This window comes from Chroicocephalus ridibundus, chromosome 5 (genome assembly GCF_963924245.1).
Source record: "Chroicocephalus ridibundus chromosome 5, bChrRid1.1, whole genome shotgun sequence".
In the NCBI taxonomy this organism is placed as follows: domain Eukaryota; kingdom Metazoa; phylum Chordata; class Aves; order Charadriiformes; family Laridae; genus Chroicocephalus; species Chroicocephalus ridibundus.
This window is the reverse complement of record NC_086288.1, coordinates 48080487-48099946: the sequence shown is the minus strand read 5'-3', so window position 1 is coordinate 48099946 and position 19460 is coordinate 48080487. Positions and strand designations below refer to the sequence as shown.

The window sequence follows — 19460 nt, the reverse complement described above, 5'->3', positions numbered from 1 at the left end:
CTCAAACCATGTAGCCCCAAGAAAGAGGTGGGCGCTCAGGACTGCCGCTTATCGGACTGACCCTTACAGCTGAGTCGCTCTTCCCAGGACCATCGCCTGTGTCCTCCTTGTCTCGTCCTTGTGTCTCGCAGTGTTTATTTAATGTGTGCCGGGCACACACACAGGACAGGGGTTTTGCTCTCCTTCTGCAGTGCTTCAAGCAAATTACTAACAAACAAGGGCAGGTATTTAGAGAGAAGTAATATTTGATCGACCAATTAACTTGTTTGTGGGTTTATAGATCAGTTGCTCAATTAGAAGATACCACCTTTCCCTGAAAAAAGGTGACTGTTTTTGGCATCTGCATGCCCCCACAGCCACAGCCACAGCACGCGCTGAGGCCTCCCCATTTGCAAACCCCCTTTGGCTTGTTTGCAAATGCTTCTCCTCACCTTCACTGACCACCTATTCACCTACCAGGGTGGCTTTTAAGGAGCACTCCCAGCGCGCACCCATCAAAAACTGGTTTTGGCCTGAATCTCGCTCAAGTTAGGAGCGATGAGGGCTGGCTATCACCGCCCTGCGGCGGTGGCACCAGGTCTGTCAGCGCGGCCCTGTCACCCCGCCTTTCCCCCGAGTCCTCCGCGGACTACCACACCCACAATGCTCCGCGGGGCCGCTTCCGGCCCCGCCCCGCTAGCTAGTCCTTGATTGGCTGCTGCCGCTGGGGGGGCCATCTGTGCTGAGCCAATCCGCGCGCGGGGCTGCCCGCTGCCGCGCCGGGGAAAGCAGTGCTCAGGCGCCGCGCAGGGCCGCCCGCCCGCCGCGATCCGCCGGGCCGGTGTCATTGCCGAAGGGGACGATGTCTCACTGCAGCCGCGCCGCCGCCCGCCTCCTGGGCCGCTTCCTCCGCCGTGAGTACCGAGCCGCCGGCACAACCGCCCCCTGCACCGCCGCACCGGGCCGCGGGGCCCTCCTCGCTGCCTGGCAACCGCTCTCTGCCGCGGCCTGCTCCCCCCGCGGCGCCCCTCCGCGCTAGGCCGCGGGGCCTGAGGCGGGGGCGAGCGTGGGGCAGCCCCCGGCGCGGCCCGGCAGCCTCCGCCCGCCGCGGGAGGGGAAGAAGGGGCCGGGCCTGCGGCGGGGCAAGGTCACCCGGCGGAAGGGTAGCGTCCTGTCTGTCCACCGGGGCGTCGCTAGGCCTGTGGGCGCCGGGGGGCGGCCAACAACCCTCTTTCCCGGGCATCGGTCTGTTGGCGGAGTTGGGCCTCCTCATCCTCAGGGAGGGAGGCCCGAGGTGGGGTCTGAGGGCTGTTCTCCAGAGCCGTCTGTCGCTCTTCCAGAGCATTAGGTGGAGGGAAGGCAGAGGCTGGCTCTTCTCGGGGGTGCTCAGTAGTATAGGGCAGCGGGCACACGTGGCTCCAAGGAAAGCTATTTTTAAAAGTTAGGAAAAGTTTTTGCATTGAGGGATGTCAGCCGCAGGTATGGGGACCCAAAAAGGTTGTTCTCTCTGTTCTTTCCAGACATACTAAAAACTCGACAAGGCCTTGAGGAAGCTGGTGGAGTTGGATTTAGTCACTTCTACTGGTGGTTTGGACTAGAGACCTCTTGAGGTCCCCAGATTGTCCTGTGATTTCAACACGAGTTAGCAAAGTTGTTCTTTATTGTCAAGAGTAAGAACATTAGCCTTTAATTATGGAGAACATGAGCAGTCTGAGACTAATGCTTCAGCTTGAAAGTTTTTATATGTGTTGTTCTGAAGATCACAATAAAAAATAAAGTGCCTTTTTTTTCTTTTCAGTATGTTTTTTTTGTGTGGTTAATGCTACATCCTCTACTGAAATCAGTATGGGTATGCCTAGGCATAAGACCTGTTTCTTGGAATCTAGACTAAGGAATCGGTGCGTTAATCTTAGCTCTTGCAGCTGAAAAATAAATGGACAGACTTAAACCGACCTTCTTTCACTGCACGCAAAGTATTTTGTCTTGGTGAGGTGGTAACTTGCAGGTTAGGGTCTCATGACATGATGCCACAACATTTTAAGCTGGTCTGAGTTGTTCCTGTGGCACACCTACCACCCTCTCAATTATCCATTCCTACTCCTTGTCCTCCATGAGCAGAAGCAGAAAACTGTATTTTCTTACTGTACTGTTAATTTTTGTCAGTTCAGCTCTTTGATTTGGCTCCCCTGAGTCTGATGAGAATTGGTTCTGATGGAGTGGAACAGATGGGAATGTAGCACCTCGAATTTAGCTTAATTTATACTCCCAGAAAAGCTACTCTTGAGTGCAGTTTTATGTGTTAAAACCTTGCGTTCTTCTCTTTACAAATAGCAGTAAGAGATTTGGGGAAGAATGCCTAGAATGATTTTTTTGGGGGGTAGATGGGAAGAAGTGGTCTAAGAAGCTTAAGAAGTGTTCTGTTTGCAACAATCCATGAAGGCTTTGTAAAAAAAAAAAAAAAACAAAAAAAAAAAAACAAAAAAAAAAACCTCCTGCAAGATGAAGTGGTCCTTCATCGGCAACCTTTCTTTGTTTGGTTAGATACTCTTTACAGAATGTTAAGAGACTGGTGAAACTTTAAATTTGGACTTTGTACGTACATTTTCACTAAGAAATAATTAACATCTGCTTCTCTTGGTGATTTAAAATCATAAGTTGCTAGTGTGTTCTGTTGCAAAAGAGATGCAATATCTATATTTGTTGGTGTATTGCTGAAGTAACATGCAAGGTGTGTATCTGTGAGGTGCGGTTAGGAAGCTGTGAAAACATAGTATGAAATATGTCAATGAATGGTAAGTGCTTGCTCAAAGGTTGGCTGAGAACACTGAGAACCACCTGTGCTGGCCTTTACCACACTTTGAAGAAAGTCTTTGTAGGCACCTTAACTGCGAATCAGGGTAAGGGATTTTATGTGCGGGGCATGTTATAAGGCTTTGTCGAGCTCTTAGATTAGAGGATTACAGTAAATAATGTGAATAACCCTGGCAAAGAACTGTTGCAGAAATAACAATCCAAACTGAAGAATTTGCTAGTTGTTTTTGTGTAAGCACTGTGGGGGGAGGAAACCTCACAAACAATGTTCTTAATGGAGTATACATGGGGTAAAACAGTTTGTGCCTTCCAAGAAAGTTGATTTGTGCTGAGAACATCATGCTTGTTTCCCCGCAGGCTTGCAGATTCACTGAGATGCTTCACTCTGTTTCAGATTCATAAATTCAGGAGAAACCTTTTCTTTCAAATGCCATCACATCTCCCGTGACCCCCTGTAGCCAGTAATGTCTGTTGCAATGAGTGGGGATTTTTGATTAGGAAAGAGGTGTGTTGAAAGGATTGAAATTTTCTGAATGTCACTTCCTCATTAGTCCTAGTTTTGTTTTAATGTGGTAAGTATAGCATAGTCATTGCATCTGTCCTTTACAGGCTGATTAGTTTATTTAATTCCTCAAGTCCTGTGCCATGTTCATAGATTGGGGTTTCCATAATTAACAGGAATTTAGCAAAGGAAGAGTGAGACAAAAGAGGCTGGGAAGCGATACCTACAAATCTGTCTCTGAGCACATAATCCTCTTTAAAACTGGGGGTAAGATATTTTGAGCAGTCCTTCAATAGCATGAAAACTTCTCTGTCAATAAGGATTATCTTCTAATGCAACTGATACCTTTAAGGGTGAATTTTGTAGATGGGTTTGGGAAGAGGAGAGAATTGTCCAAATGTAATAGTGTGAATATATACATATGGCCTGATAATGAAGACTAAAACCTAACAAAGGACTGTGATGGGAAACTGCATGTGGAATATTCTTGTTAATATCAAGCTTCTAGTCAGTAAACTCTGAAATTTGCTGCAATACTAGTCTTTGCCACTTTTTTTAGTGTCTATACTCTTCGGTAATGTAAGAAGCTGTCCAGAACTGTTTCTGACCTGTTCTCTTCAGGCCATGCATTTGTAGGCAGAGAAGAGAGAAGGGAGATGGTCATAAAAATACAAATTAAACAACATGTACAGAATATTGGAAGGATTTCTCAGTAACAAAATGAAATACTGTAACTGATTGAAAGTAAGAGTGTGTGTGTGAGAGAGAAAGAAAAAACCCAACTTTTTAGTATTTTGACTAGTCCTCTTTGTACCTCAGTCCTTCCCTGATGTTTTCTTGCACCTCACTTCTTCCCCTTGTACTGACCTCCAATTTGCTCATTCGTATTGGAGCCCGTGTGATTTCTAAGGCTTTCCTCTTTCCTTATTTAGATGATAGAAAGGAAAAGAAATATCTTCCTTCATTTCCATGTTCTCTGGCTGTTCAGAGGGAGAACTTAATTTATTACTTACCAGTCTTCTGGCAATATAGATATCTGCTTGCGTTCTTCTAGAAAGGAATCTCTGCTGTTTTACCATGTTCTTGTACTGTACTCATTTTGTGAGCAGCCTGAGTGCTGCCTCAGCTTCCAAGCTTTCTTTTCTTTTATCTAGGATAAATGTGGGCAAGACAGTGGCATACTGACTTAGATTCTTGTCCGTAGCAAGGGAGTCTTGCAAGAAGTCCTGAAAATAACAAGTATTCAGCTTTCTAAAGTTTGAGTGAGGAAGAGATTTAGCCCATAGTATCTGTACTCTCAGCTGGGCTGGTTCACACAACACGATTAAGCTGGACAAATGTAGCTTGGGTTTTATCATTTTAAATGAGATTTGTGCTTGGGAGTGTCCTGGTGTGTCCCAGTGTGCTGGGAGTGTTCTCTTTGACTGCCTGAAAGCTCAGTGTAAATGATACTTATATTTGATGTGGGCTTTAAAATACCATGCAAAGGATTCCGTTTTCTTTTTACTATGTGACTTAATGATAAATAATAGTGTATTCTTCTAGAAAGGCTTTTTAGTTGTAATACACAAGTGAGCTTAAAGCCCTGATCAAGGCTACAAATTGTAAGTTTTCTTTTAAGAAGTAAGTGTAGATGGATTTTCCTGTTAACTTGGACTGCAGTGAGTTCTGGGCTTGGCTGGGGTCTTCTTCCTACGGGAACTACCAGCAGTATCTATGTTGGAGGTAATTCTGTCCCTTAGTTTCTATGAATATTTCTTTACTGCTGTTTTACATACAGGCTTATACCCCTCTGCTAAAATTTAGATCTTCCTTTTCAAATCTATCCTGGGACAGCAGGGTTTTGGTATTTGATTACTTTTCATAGCTACTTGATTGTCTTGTACAATGGACTAAAATAGCTTTTTGCCACAGTACGTCTCTTTTCAGCTATGTAGAAGCTAAACTACTGGAAAGCCAAAATAAATGCATGTTGTTATTTGCATAACCTTTTTTTAAACCACAAACTATGCGAAACAGAACAGAGATGGGGCAGAAGTGAAAGGGATTGCCTGGGAAAGACTATCCGGTTTGTTATTATTTTTAATACTCTTTTCTAAGGGTCTATTACAGGCCTTTGTTGGAAACAGTAATGTTATGCTAGAACTCTGATTTGGCAAAATACAGCATTTCTGCTGTGCTTTTGCAAGATTTGGATTTGGTAAGGCTTGTTCTTATGCTCTAGGTCTTCATCTGAAGCCTGCACCTTTGTAACTTGGCCTGTAATTTAGCCATGTGCATTAAAATAGCATCACCAATGAGTCCAGCTTTTACTGGTTCGCAGCTGTATCCCGGTAATGGGAAGAGCAAATTTTTTTTTCTTACCCTCGCCCCCCTCCCTGTCGTCTTGAAGGAACATGCATTTACACTCTGGCACCCTGATTTGTGCTAGTAAAAGCAATTGGCTGAACAGGCATTGTAAGTTGTGAAGCAGTGTGAGCTAGTGAGTGAAGGTCCTGGGTGGAAACTGAGACTTCGATTCTATTTCTGACTCTTACCTGCTGTGAACTTAGGCGTGCCATTTCGATTTTCCACCTGTTTCCTTCTCATCTTATATCAGCTATTTCAATCTATCTATATCAATATCTATTTAAATTGCCAGCTGTTTGCACCCGGGACTTGCTGTTTGTGCCACGTATAGCAGAACCTCATCTTGATCGATGTCCTGCTGCTTCTATTGTGCTGGAAAGCGGGGGCAAAATTTTCTGCTTTAGACAAAGCCATGGGGAGAAATACGAAGCTCTATCGTGTCAGTTTTAAAACCCCCCAAAACCCATAAACATCCAGCCCAGAAAGTGCAAGGTGATCATTTATTTATTTATTTCATCCAAAACTTATCATTCCCTAGACATGTGCCCATGCTAAGCTGCCTCTCTGAAGACAGCAAATGGCTCAAGCCTATAGCCAGGCTTTTTTGAACCAGACGTATTTTCTCTGAACCAGGGCTCTTCAGTAATGTAAGAAGCACATGCAGTTTTCAAGCGTAAATCCATACAAAGCTTGGAGTTGAAGCTGTCTCTTAAGTTACCAGTGCCCAAAACTTGTTTTTTTGGTACTTTGATAGGTTGGAAAATGCTCAAAAGCTTCTTATCCTTGAAAAATATATCTATATAGTCTTCTCAAAACAGAGAATTGACAAACTTAAGCTTTCAAAAACGTTTTTGTGCAAGGTGATAAATATGTGAAAATAGGTATCGAACAGACAGCTGAACTGGGACTGTAGAATTGCTTTCATGATATAGAGAAAGGAGTGACTATTTATCTCTTTTTTTTTTTTTTTCCAAAATACTGAAATTACTGAGTGCGCACTGTGTGCCTGCCAAGCAGCCCTCTCTTATTTTGCAGGTGGATTTGTCAGTGTTGTAGCACAAACAATAGGTGTAAAACTTAGATTTGAATTAGTTTAGTGTTGCCTGTTTATTCTTTACCCTTGCAGGCCCATCAGAGGGCTTTCAAAACTTGCGCTCCTGTACTTATCACAGCCCTGAGCATTCTCCGCAAGGCATCGCTAGTGGTAGGTCCTGCCTGTAACAGCTTCTTCACAGGGAGGGTCATCCTCTGCTTTTCTCAGGGTTGGGTTTCACCCAGTCGTATCCCATGCCCGTGAGGGATTGCCCAAATGTCTGAGATCAGGTAGGCCGATGCCTCACTCTCCTAACCAGCAGGCCAGCTCTTTCTTTGCTTATTTTGTCTCTCCTTTGCTGGAGACAGGCTGCTGTTTGCCAGTTGTGCGTGTGAGTGATGTGGTGTTGCAGCAGCGCAGGTGCAGCCTGCAGGGCGTTGCAGCCTTGCCTCGGAAGGCCAAGCTGTTGGCCAGGTGCAAAGGCCATATTGTGCTGTCTTCTGTAGCTGTGGCACTGAACAGCAAGACTCTTTCTCTATCCTTCCACAGACAGCCTTGTAACCCTGTTCATTAAATCTTAGCTTCAGATGTATTTTGTCCATTACTGCCTTGTATTTCTCCTTAGTGTAACAAGTTCTGTAATGGTGCGTGTTGATAAAGATGTGATTTAGGTTAAAACCCTGCAGGTCAGTAAGCTGACATGCACTTTTACAACTTTTCTTACAAGTTTGCTTCATGCTAGTCTACGTTTCTCTTCAAAATCTAGCTGAATTTTACTTTGTGGTGGTGCTGCCACTGCTCCTTAGAGAATGGCAGGAGGTGCTTAAAGTCCTGTGTTCCTGTCAGCACTTTTTAAGAACATAGTAAGGACTTTAGATTTACCAGTATCACTGATGTCTGTAGGCTGCTTCTGGCATGGTTTTATTTTTCTTCTCACTTTTATTGAATAGAAATAAAGCATAAAAGCAGTGTATCATTAAAATTTAGTTGGCAAAAATACTTGTGGAAGAGTCTTGTGTAGCTCTGGGATAGAAATGTATATATACATGGATCTTAAATTTTCTGGGCTTTTTTTCTACCACATAGAAATTGTGTTATTACAAGATGTTAATAATGCATCTTAGTAAATTCTGTACGTTAGCAGTTTATATTGAAGAATATCTTTTTCTTTTTTCCAACTTAATAGCTTTTGCTTCCTTCCTAGAAATAGGAAAAAAAAAAATCCCTCCCTTGTTCAGGCATGAACAGTCCAGGGACAATGATACAGAATCTTTTAATTTTATTTTAATTTCACTTTTTACTTCCTCATATCTTATGTGGTAAAGCTTTAAAAGAGCTAAGGAGGTATATATAGTAACATACTGGTGTAATTTTCTGTATTAGGATTGCACCCTCCAATGTTCATTCTAGGCACAAAGTAAGCTTTTTATCTAAAGCACTTGCAGGGATTAAATTGGTTCTGATCTCCTCAAAACTATGGTGTTTGAAAAAGCGTATAGCAATGAATAATATAGGCAATGCTTGCATCCTTCTTTTACTAAAGACCTCTTTTTCCTCCTCATCTCAAGCTTTCTTGCATGGTAACGTTCTGTGCATTTTTTATTTTTTTTAATCATTTTATGTCAACGTACCTTTCCCTTCAGCAGAGATGCAGTCATTCTCCTTGTCTCTTTTTATGCCAACATTCACTGTGCTGTTTTTCTGTAGCTGTGTTGTTTTGTCTTTTTAAGAACCAGAGTGGTGAGAACTAAATTGAAAATGGTTCTAGTGGAGTTTCTGGAGAGTTACATTTCCCTACAAGCCCAAGTGCATTTCAAGCAGTGATGTCTAAGCTCCCGTAGCTGGGCATCTGTTGGAAAAAGGTCCCTTGCTGTATGTCTTGGCATTAGGTTTCACCTGGGCTGAGGGACCCTTGACCTCTTCAGTATCTCTCATTGTCTAATGTGGACAATATGGCTACTGTGTCTAGTATGTGCAATGTTCGCAGAAGGTGTGATGTACCTATGTTGTAACAGCCTCTGGGATATTGGGATTTTTGTTTGGCTTTGTCGCTTTGCAAAAGTTCTTAGAGGACAGAGACGTATTCATTTGCAAATGAAAATAGTGGTTAAGATTTGCTGTTTGTTGTGACTGGAGTTCTGACATTAAAGTACTCGCTATGAGAAATGCATAACTTGATTCCTAGCAAACCCCAGTAATTGCAGTGATAGGTAGAGTGAACTACGGGTGTTTAATAGCTTAGATTAAACAATCTTAAATACTTAAAACCTTCAGAGCTACTTTTGAAACATTAACTACTGGATCAATTAATGTTTTGATGTAAGCATTAATATGTGTTAATATTACTGTGTCCAGTCCTGGGCTCCCCGGTTCAAGAGGGACAGGGAACTGCTGGAGAGGGTGCAGCAAAGGGCTACCAAGATGATTAGGGGACTGGAACATCTCTCCCTTGAAGAAAGGCTGAGGGATTTGGTTCTCTTCAGTCTGGAAAAAAAGACTGCTGAGGGGGGACCTTATCAACGCTTATAAATACTTAAAGGGTGGGTGTCAGGAGGATGGGGCCAGGCTCTTTTCAGTGGTGCCCAGCAACAGGACAAGAGGTAATGGGCACAAACTTGAGCATAGGAAGTTCCACCTAAACATGAGGAGGAACCTCTTTACTTTGAGGGTGGCAGAGCACTGGAACAGGCTGCCCAGAGAGGTGGTGGAGTCTCCATCTCTGGAGACATTCAAAACCCACCTGGATGCGTTCCTGTGTAACCTGCTGTAGGTGACCCTGCTCTGGCAGGGGGGTTGGACTAGATGATCTCCAGAGGTCCCTTCCAACCCTATGATTCTATGTATATGCTTATTTGATAGAACGTTTTGTGACTTAGAGTGTAACAAAGCAGTGGATTAATGGATTGCTCTCTCTTCTTTCTTTATCTAGTGCAACAGAATGGAGTACGACACTGTTCCTACTCAGCATCAAGGAAAAATCTGTATGTTAACAAAAATACAAAGGTTATCTGTCAGGGTTTTACAGGCAAACAGGTATGTATATGAACTGTTCCTTCTATCACCCTTTCAGTTCAGAGAGTTAGTTGGCCAAAAAAACCATAATAACCTATAAAAAGGGATTATATACTGGCTTTGCTGGACTTCATGATCAGGAATGTCCCTTCAGCACTGTAGTTTACTTTCTTTGGTCCAAATAGACTTTTTTTTTTCCTTAAATTCAGTAGACTAGATTTTTTTTTTTTCCTATTTGTACATAAGCTTAAAACTTGGGTTTGAGTCATCTCTATTATATTACTCTTGATTTCTTTTGTTGATTTTGGTCTTAAGCCTTGTTATTGTATACAACTGAAAGGGTTTCTTTGTAAAGGGAAAATTGCAAAAAAATACAAAAACCGTACCGTTTTAAAGTACGTCTTTCACAAATGCCTTTGAATGTCAATGCCTATGAATTAAATTTCTGTTTTTATTTCAGGATACTTAATAATTTTCTCACATTCACTCTTTTACACATTTGGAAGGAGAGAAGACTGCTTTTGCTAAAACTATCAGCTAGTCATGGATGAGAATGCTAATGTCTTCTATTTCATTATAGTGTTTGTCATCTGCCAGATTTGATGTGGAAAATAAAATGTGGCTGCCATGTCTGCAGGTGTATTAGCAACACACAACAAAATATACTTTAGTGTGCAACCACAGTGCTCTGATTTAAAATAAAAAGCATAGCATATGATGAATCCACTTAAAATATGTTGATGTGCTCTTCAAAGTAACTGATTGTATATATGTAGTGAAAATTTCCCTTCTCATTGTAAATTTACGTGACATAAATTGCCTTCAGAATTATAGATAATTTTTTTTTGGTTCATTCAATTGGCTATTACATGCCTTTTAACTTATTTTTTCTCTCATAGGGCACCTTTCACAGCCAGCAGGCATTGGACTATGGCACCAATCTAGTTGGAGGAATTTCTCCAGGGAAAGGGGGAAAAACTCATCTGGGTCTGCCTGTGTTTAATTCTGTGAAGGAGGTAATTTGCAGCAATGACTGGAGGGCAGACAGTTTAATGCTGCTGAAGGGCTCCCTATTTCATTGCTCACACTGGAGAGACAAACGTTTGAGCCATGGATGTCACTGTGCAAGGAGCGAAATAGAAGCCTTGTAAAAGAGGAAGCGTTCAGTGTGATCAAGCATGAGTTTGGCTTCCACTGTGAAGTTCACAGAGTCTGGATACACTTACTTTATGCATGCAACTAGTTTGTGATTGATTCTGGTGTGTATGATGAATTTTTAGCAAACTATTATCTAAGGGTATTTATAATGGGTGTTCAAGGGGTAGATCCTTTCCAGACAGTGGTTAGTTCTCAGTTCCCTAGTTGCGCTGTATGTGTCCTATCTTCAATGAATTTAGCACTTGCATTGATTACAGTAAATTAGTACATATCCATTTACTTAGTTTATGCCTGTGAATGGACATATTTTAAACGACTAGTTGACAAATGTTCTCTTTGGCCCCAGTAAATGCTCAATATCTTTTTTACTGTGTCCATTATAGGCCAAAGAACAAACTGGTGCTTCTGCCACTGTTATATATGTACCTCCTCCGTTTGCTGCTGCTGCGATCAATGAAGCAATCGATGCAGAGATGCCCTTAGTTGTATGCATTACTGAAGGTATTCCCCAGCAGGACATGGTTCGGGTTAAACATAGACTGCTTCGGCAGGATAAGACTCGACTAGTGGGCCCGAACTGCCCTGGAGTCATCAATGTAAGTGACTTCTGGATTTGCTCCAAGGCTGAACCAGTCTTAGTGATGGTTTGAATGTTCCATCTGACTTCTCCCACTCTTTCCTTAGCCTGGAGAATGTAAAATTGGTATCATGCCTGGTCACATTCACAAGAAGGGAAGAATTGGTGAGTTCCTGAATATTTATGCATCATCTAAAACGAAAGTTTGGTACTCTACTGTTTGTATTAATGAGGCTAGTCGCATCCTGCCCTGGAGGCAATTGACATGCTGTATAAACAGCTTGTCTGTCCTTCAGTTTGTAAGTGAACTTTGCTATTATCAATCCTGAAGGCCAAAATCAGTCAGTCTACCATAGCACATACTAAGTACTGTTGGTAGAGGCAAAATAATTAGAAGTTTCCTTAGGTAATGTGATTGACTTGGTTTCCTTAACACTGTCCTTTGAGGATACCTGCATTTATCTTCAGATTTCAGACCACTAAGCTCTCCAACGCTATTCCTTCCAAAAGCTCAACTCCTGAGGACTAGGATCCTACGCCTATAGTGAGCTCAGTATTATAGCAGAGAGAAGAGATTACAGGCAAGTTTATAACACGATAATTTAGACAACTATTCCATGGCGAGTGTAAGTGACAAATATACACACCTCTCAGACAGCAGAATTAAGTTCAGAAAGGCAGTGGCTTGTTCATAATCATGTATTGGTTAGACACCCTGTTGCACGCAAGTCTAGTGTCCTGACTTCTATTGGTTCTTTTTTCTAACCTATAGAAATTACAACTTGGTTGTTTTTAAAATAATGCCATTCAGGGGCTATAAAGAAAATTCTTCCAGAATATGCATTTGTACTTAAATAGAGCTTCAGAAACGTTGTAGACAGCACATTTGCTGTTACCTGTCAGTGGGGTAACCAGTTTAACTTGAGCACAGTACCCTTTGTAACACTTTTTTTTTTTTTTTTTTAATGAAAAGTGTTTTTACTGTTTTTACTGAAGAGGGAAGATCTGTTCAGTGCTCTTAACTACATGGACTTGGTGCAGTTTTTCTAACATGAAAAACACTCTTACTACTTAACCACTTCCGAGTTGTGAATAAGCTGTACCTAGTGAATGATGGAAGGTGTGTTAACACCTCTGGCTTTCAGAAGTACCTATGAACGTGGAATTGAAAAATCAGATGACTGCAATCATATCCTTTGCGGATACCATCAAGACATTACTCTGTGACTGTAAAAGATAACGTCAGCTGACATTGCCCTGAGCTCCCTTCAGAATCAAAGTTCTGTTAAGATTTTCTGAGTATCTACAAGAAATGTCTTGTAGTCACAATATATTAGAATCCGAATGCAAGGCACATCAAGTGCAAAAGAATATTTTAAATCCTGAATCCAGTTGCCCCACCATTCCTGGAAACATTTTCAGTGGTGATCCAAGGATCAGGGAATAAAAATGTAACTTTGCCATCCTCCCAGCTTCATCTAGCACTGTGACCTTTGGTGATATGCTCCCCAGATTTCTATTACCGTGAGGTGTCCAAGAACCATTTGATCATTTTGGGATGCAAGCTATAAAAATAGCCATGGTCTTTGGACCTTTATCTATAGCTTCTCTGAGGCAACCTGATCTTAATAGTAAACAGGAAGTCCTTTGCAAACATATCAAGCAAAAAACCTTTGCCAGCAGACGCCTGTGCTGTCCAACAGTATAAAGAGTTGATAAAACTAAAGTTGTTAGTCTAGTGGTGTATTTTTTCCCCTGTTCATTCAATATACTTATTATATTCCTTGTTAGATGGCTTGAAGTAGATGGAAGATGATGTCTGTTTTTCCTGGAAACCTTCCCTCTTGTAGTACTAACAGAAATCTTGACTTAGAAAAAATGACCAGAAAAACCCATGCAAATGTTTTGCCCCTGATCTAGGCTCTGTATTACCTTCCATCCTGAATTTAAAACTAGGGTTGTGGTCTCTTGTAATATTGTAATGTAAATGCTGAATGTGTATTGTAGAGCAGTGAGCTGCAGCTACAAATACCTTAATAGTGATAATTTGCCTTTGTGCAGCATATTTGTGTTCTGGAGGATCTCTCGTGTCCCTGGCCATACTGGAGATGTGATTGATATGGATTTCTTTTGACAACTGTTGAGCTGCAGCTCAAGCTCAATGCACAGCTACTTGCATACAAGACAAGAAGTATATTCTTCTCTTTGGTTTTTAGTTTTCTTTCCTGGTAAGGCTGCAGCATGAGGAATGCTGTCTCAGCCATTATTACTGAATTTCTGGGCATTTTTAGTCTGTTGACAATTAAGTCTCAAAAAATGCCAACGAAGAAATAGTATAGGTAGAATCTTATATAGAGTGGTCATGTTTTGGTAAGGACAGCTGGAAAACCTGGCATCTTGTGTTTGGCTTATTAAGGTGATTTTCCTGAATATAAGAACAGCTGCCTCTAGTCTCATGCCTATGTTAGTGTTAAGTTTATTTCACTTTCTTTCCTAAAGGTATTGTGTCAAGATCTGGAACTCTGACATATGAAGCTGTTCATCAGACAACGCAAGTTGGATTGGGGCAGTCTTTCTGCGTTGGTAGGTTTCTCAGAAACAACCTGTTGCACCTAGACTAATCTGCTTTTTCTTTACAAGAAAAAATCCAAAATAATTTCTTTTTGCAAGAAATTGTTGAATGGCAATTATACTGAGAAATGAGATCCCTTTGTGTTGTGAAAAGTATAACCCTTCTCTATTATCATTTCCACATCAGATTAATTAAAGCCTAAAAAACAGATTTGAACGGAAAACCGCCAGAAAATATGATGTCAATTTGGAAACAAATTTTCTTAAAAGTTTAGTATTATAAAAGGATAGGGCATTCTTAGGCATTTAGTTGGGTATGTTAAGTAAATTCAGTTTTCTTACAGCAAGATTCTAGAGCTGGGGTCTCAGTCCTGCTGCGTGTTATACACAGCCTCTATATAAGGCATAATATTTTCCTTATGGTTTGAAGGGTGATTATTCCCATATTAAAGCTTTCTGTAAGTTGTGGGGGAGATATTTGGAGCAGGAATTCGTCATGCTCTGACTTGGGAAGAGCCTTCAGAGCTGCCCTTCTTATGAGCCTTTGGGAATACTCTCCATGCTGAAATTTACTTTGAAACTCTTATTGTAAATGCAATATCATTTTTTTGAGTTAGTCTTTTTTTTGTGGCTATAACTTTTTTTCAGGGATTGGAGGTGATCCCTTCAATGGAACTAATTTTATTGACTGCCTTGATGTCTTCTTGAAGGATCCTCATACTGAGGGGATCATATTGATTGGGGAAATTGGAGGAAATGCTGAAGAAGATGCAGCAGCATTCTTGAAAGAAAATAATACTGTAAGTCTTAAACAGCTTGCTTCCAGGCACCTTGGTAGATAGACAACTTCTTTTGCCAGTTAAACATCTTTTGAAATGTCATTGAAAACTCAGTTCAATCTCTAATCTCTATTTGCAAAAAAACCCCAAACAGTCATACTTCTATTAAAGCGAAAGAGTTGAAATTAGGAGCTTTATCGAGATTAAATCTAACTGGAGAGCAATGTCGACTTTAGATTTTTTTTTTTTTTTATCCTGTAATGATATTTCTAGTCAACATTCTGGTTTTTGTAATATACATGGATCTGTAGAGAGATGTTTTGAAGTTTCAGGTTGCTTCTGGTTTACGATGCTTATCAGGAGAGAAACTATTCCCCACTCTTCAGACTCTTGGTTTGTTGTTGTCTGAGGTTTCTAGCTGTTTTATATCTTTGCCTGGCTAGTTGATATTTAAAAAAATAAATAAATAAAATTCGCCATCTGAAATTACTTTTCATCTCACTCTCCCCCATGTAACACAGTACCTTTTATTTCTTCACAGGGTCCAAATGCCAAGCCGGTAGTGTCATTCATAGCTGGTCTGACTGCTCCTCCGGGCAGGCGGATGGGTCATGCTGGAGCAATCATTGCTGGGGGAAAGGGTGGAGCTAAAGAGAAGATAGCTGCTCTTCAGAGTGCTGGTGTTGTCGTCAGCATGTCTCCTGCTCAGCTAGGCAGCACCATCTACAAGGTTCGTTTCTTGGAAATTGGTATTCATGCTCAAACAGAGCAAGAAGCTACTTTTGAGGGAACATGAGTTGCGAGTACGTCTCTTACCCAAATACTCTGTTGCTCTGAACTTGGTTAAACATAAGAACTCTTATTGACTGAACAAGCTGCAGTTATTACATAGATAATATGTGTGTGTAGTTTTATGTAATGTTGCCTTTATACAAAAGTAAACATAGCAAAATAGAGAAGAGATTACATTTTGCTTTCAAGTGTAGCAAGTTGTTGAATTGTGTTTTCTGAATGCGAAGAACCTGAATTAATTGAAAATCTGAAAACATTCTTTGAAAATAGGGTACTTGAGGAAGGAAAGCCTTGGCGTATAGGTCTACTTATTTTAAGGACTAATTCAGAATTACGGTTGAATGCATACAGCTGAAAAACTTATGTATGGAATAGGATTATTTGCATTCTCGTTAATTCAGATCCAAAAAAAGGCATTGCTTCACAGCTAGAGGGAAATACATAATTCAGCTGTGCTAGGTATTTTTTTTTTTTCCTGTGGTGACTGTGTAGTATAGTATCTTCACCGGCTGCTGTGGGATTCTTCTTCTGTTGTGTTTTTCCTTTACTAAAATGAAAATCTCTCCTTCATTGCTTGAATCCTTTACTGTAAGGATTCTACTGCAGTTCTTATGCAGAGTGAGTATTTTTCAAGCCTGTTATGCTGTGCCTGGGAGCAAATGGTTCCTTGACAGCACTGCAGTCTGAGTGCAGTCTAGCGCTACTGGTTTTTCATAGCTGGTTTCTTAATGTGAGGTGGGAGAGTACTTATCCTCCTTTCCTCTAATTTGCACACATTATGCATTTTATATTTTAATTTTTAATTCTGAAATCAGATTTGCTATGATAAATACAAATTAATTTTAAATAAAACAGTAATAGAAGCCTTTTCTTTTTTTCATACCTGTAATGTTTGTGTGCTATTTGCAGGAGTTTGAGAAAAGGAAATTGCTGTAAGAGAAGACACTCTGGAATACTGTCTCCAAAACATCAGTGCAGCACCTGGCCTCCGCTTATCTTTTGTCTGCTAATCTTCAGTTGCCCAAATGACTGACACTGGTCTTTGAATTTGACTTGGAAGCCATAAACCTCCTGGCTAAACCTGTTTTGATGTCTCCTTGGTTCAGACATGATCACCTCATTGTAAATCACAGCAAATTAATAAATCTACTACTAAATCTGATTCATCTTTTGAATTCCTGAAGCAGAGCCATTTCTTCAACCGTCATAAACAAAATAATCAGCCTTGAAGGTCTGAATCTTTTATAACTTAAGCACTGCCCATTTTAAGGTAAAGTCGCTTATAGAGATGCTTTTAAGGATCAAGGCACTGACTATGCACATATCACACTTCACTTTATTTTTAAAAAATCCAGTCTTACTTGTTTGTTGCTGGCAAGTACATTTGTTTGAACAATAGGCCAAAGTTTCCGTCCATTAAACCAAAGCTGCTGGATCTGAAGGGGTTGCTTGTTGATCCACGTAGCCGGATATACCTGAAGTCCAGACTTTCTTTTCAAGGCTGATGAGCCATGCACAGTGTAGTTCTCTACTGGCAAGGAATTCTGTTTTTTGTGTAGAGAGATGGAATTTTTATTAACAAAAGTGAATCTTATTTCCTGTGCAAATATATATTCAAAATTGTCTGTAACTTAAAATGATTTGGTCTCTAGCTTACATTACCTTAATTTCCTCTTTATCTTAACTAGGATTATGTTGCTTGTGTGTTCTGAAATCCTCATAACATTGGGACATAATGGAGGAGAATTATTATTCTCTGGAAAAGAATGTAATAAGGTATTTTTCTTGTTAACCACTCCCAGCACTGTAATGGAAAGCCCTTTTTTTTACTTTGGAAATAGCCCAAGCACTGTGCCTATAAATGAGTGTTACAAGTTTTATCGGGATGGACTAAACCCAAGATTGCTTTCTTTATATAGAAGACTGAAAATTCATGTAACCTGGCACTTGTCTAAAGCTAACCTTGTGTTCCATAAAGGTGCTGTTACAAAAACTCGTGTTGTTATTTGTTTAAAATTGGTCTTCGTTTTCTTACTCAAATGCCTGTGGAATTTCTCTTCCTGATGCAAGCAGTGAGCAGGTATCTTGATGCTGACATCTACAATTCCTAGAGTTAAGCCCTGACAAAATGCATAAAAGGACAGGTCGTGTCTCCACTGCACTGAATGTGTATTAATGTTTCATACACGGTCGGGCATCAGTCGGATGATACAGGCCTTAGGACACAGAGACCAGATGCTGTATTATTCACCTTGGTATGATTTACTCAAATGAACCTGACATCCTGTCCCTAGATGGCTGAAAGCAGTATTGAGCGGTAAATCATTCGGGAAAGCCTATGACAACAGATAGGGATTTTCTTACTAGATCTGCTCAGTTTTCTGGTGGTGCCCGATTTAATCAGGAGTGAAAAGACCAAATGGTGGCCCTTGGCTAGAGAAATACCAGTGCTGACATGTCTCGGTCTGTGTAAGAGTGCAGTTCTTCACCAGTGAATGTCAGGATATTGCAGCCTGTCCTCTTATGAGCCTGCTAATCAAAGTAACTCATCGTAGTGGTGGGCTTCTCCACAACGTGGCTTTTGGGATGGGTAATGCTTCTTAATGAACTGCCTGAATTTCATCATTGCCACCGGTGTTATAACAGATGACCATCCAGGACAATTGAGGTGTAGTAAGTTTCCTGATAGGGTTTGCTCCATGGAAGCTCTTCTAGAGGTACCAGCTATTTTAGAAGACAGCTGTAAACTCCACTGACTGTTGTGCCCTGAGAAAATGTTTCCTCATATCTTGAAATTTGAGGATGGGTTTACAAACGCGACCTTGATTCTAATGTTTGCAGCAGTTACCCAGTGCTGTATGACCAGATAACCAGCTGCCTGGTTCTGTTCGAGCCTGGGGCAGCAGTCGGTACCAGCCTGGAACTTACCATCACCTAAGGATGGGGAAGAAACTTGACCTTGTCTCATGGAAAGGCTTAGTTTTTGCAGCTTTCTTTTGCTGCCTAAAAATGTGTACTTGATAAATATCATCAGAGCCTCTTACATTGCTAATGACAGCGTCTCTTTGGAAAACATATTCACAGCTGTTTAATACCGTATGTCCTTGTCAATAAATACTTTGAGTAATCTGATGTGGAAAATTGTTCACTTATTTATTTTTTTTTAAGTGTAAAAGTTAAGTTAGTGTTGAGCCTTAAACCTGTTGCTACTTTATGACTTATTAAGTAGTTTTTATGTGCAAGAGAAACATTACTAATGTTACTGTTTGAGTTCTCATTAAGTTTATGAAATGGTCCTTTTTTTACTTGATCTAAACTTGGCAGTGGTGTCTGTTTATAAATCACTTGCACTTTTGAGGGATAAATTCTAGATGTTCACTTTAGTTGGGGGAATTCGTTGCTACGCATCTTTTCTTGAACAAAGAGAAGAGGATGCAGATCTACTTTATGATACCTAATATTCTCACTAGTAGGTGCTTCTTGAGTTTGATGATGTTAGTAATGTTTTGGGGGGTTGATTAGGGGTCTGTCCCACCTAATGAACACCATGCTTTTTGTGTCTTTTTAAAATGTATTAATGCCTGATTATTTTTTTTTCTTCTGTGTTTATGCTGTTTTTCAGGATGAACATTTTGTTATGTAGTATTCTGGGTGAGGACGGTGGTAAGTTACTCTCTGGACCTTTGTACTTAAAATGATGCTCTCACTTGAGATTCTACCAAGGAGATTTCTTAAGTTTCGCTTTATTGAAGCTCACCAGTGAAAACAAACAAAAAAAACCATTGATGCTAATTCATTTGGTTAAATAAGGTCTCCGATGTGCACTGGAGGTGGAGAGGGAAGGAGAGGCTGCTGAAAGACAGTCAGCTCTATAATCCAGTATCAAGATGTTCTTAA

General features: G+C 40.7%; 1 protein-coding gene across 1 annotated transcript; it reads left to right on the top strand.

The window, feature by feature from the left end:
• Nucleotides 1–734: 734 nt before the first annotated feature.
• SUCLG1 (succinate-CoA ligase GDP/ADP-forming subunit alpha) lies at nt 735–18695 on the top strand. The gene is made up of 9 exons (XM_063336045.1): nt 735–893; nt 9604–9707; nt 10586–10702; nt 11228–11440; nt 11529–11586; nt 13921–14004; nt 14641–14792; nt 15313–15501; nt 16473–18695. The coding sequence occupies exons 1-9, from the start codon at nt 842–844 to the stop codon at nt 16497–16499; spliced, it is 996 nt and encodes a 331-aa protein (XP_063192115.1). The 5' UTR covers nt 735–841; the 3' UTR covers nt 16500–18695.
• Nucleotides 18696–19460: the final 765 nt, after the last annotated feature.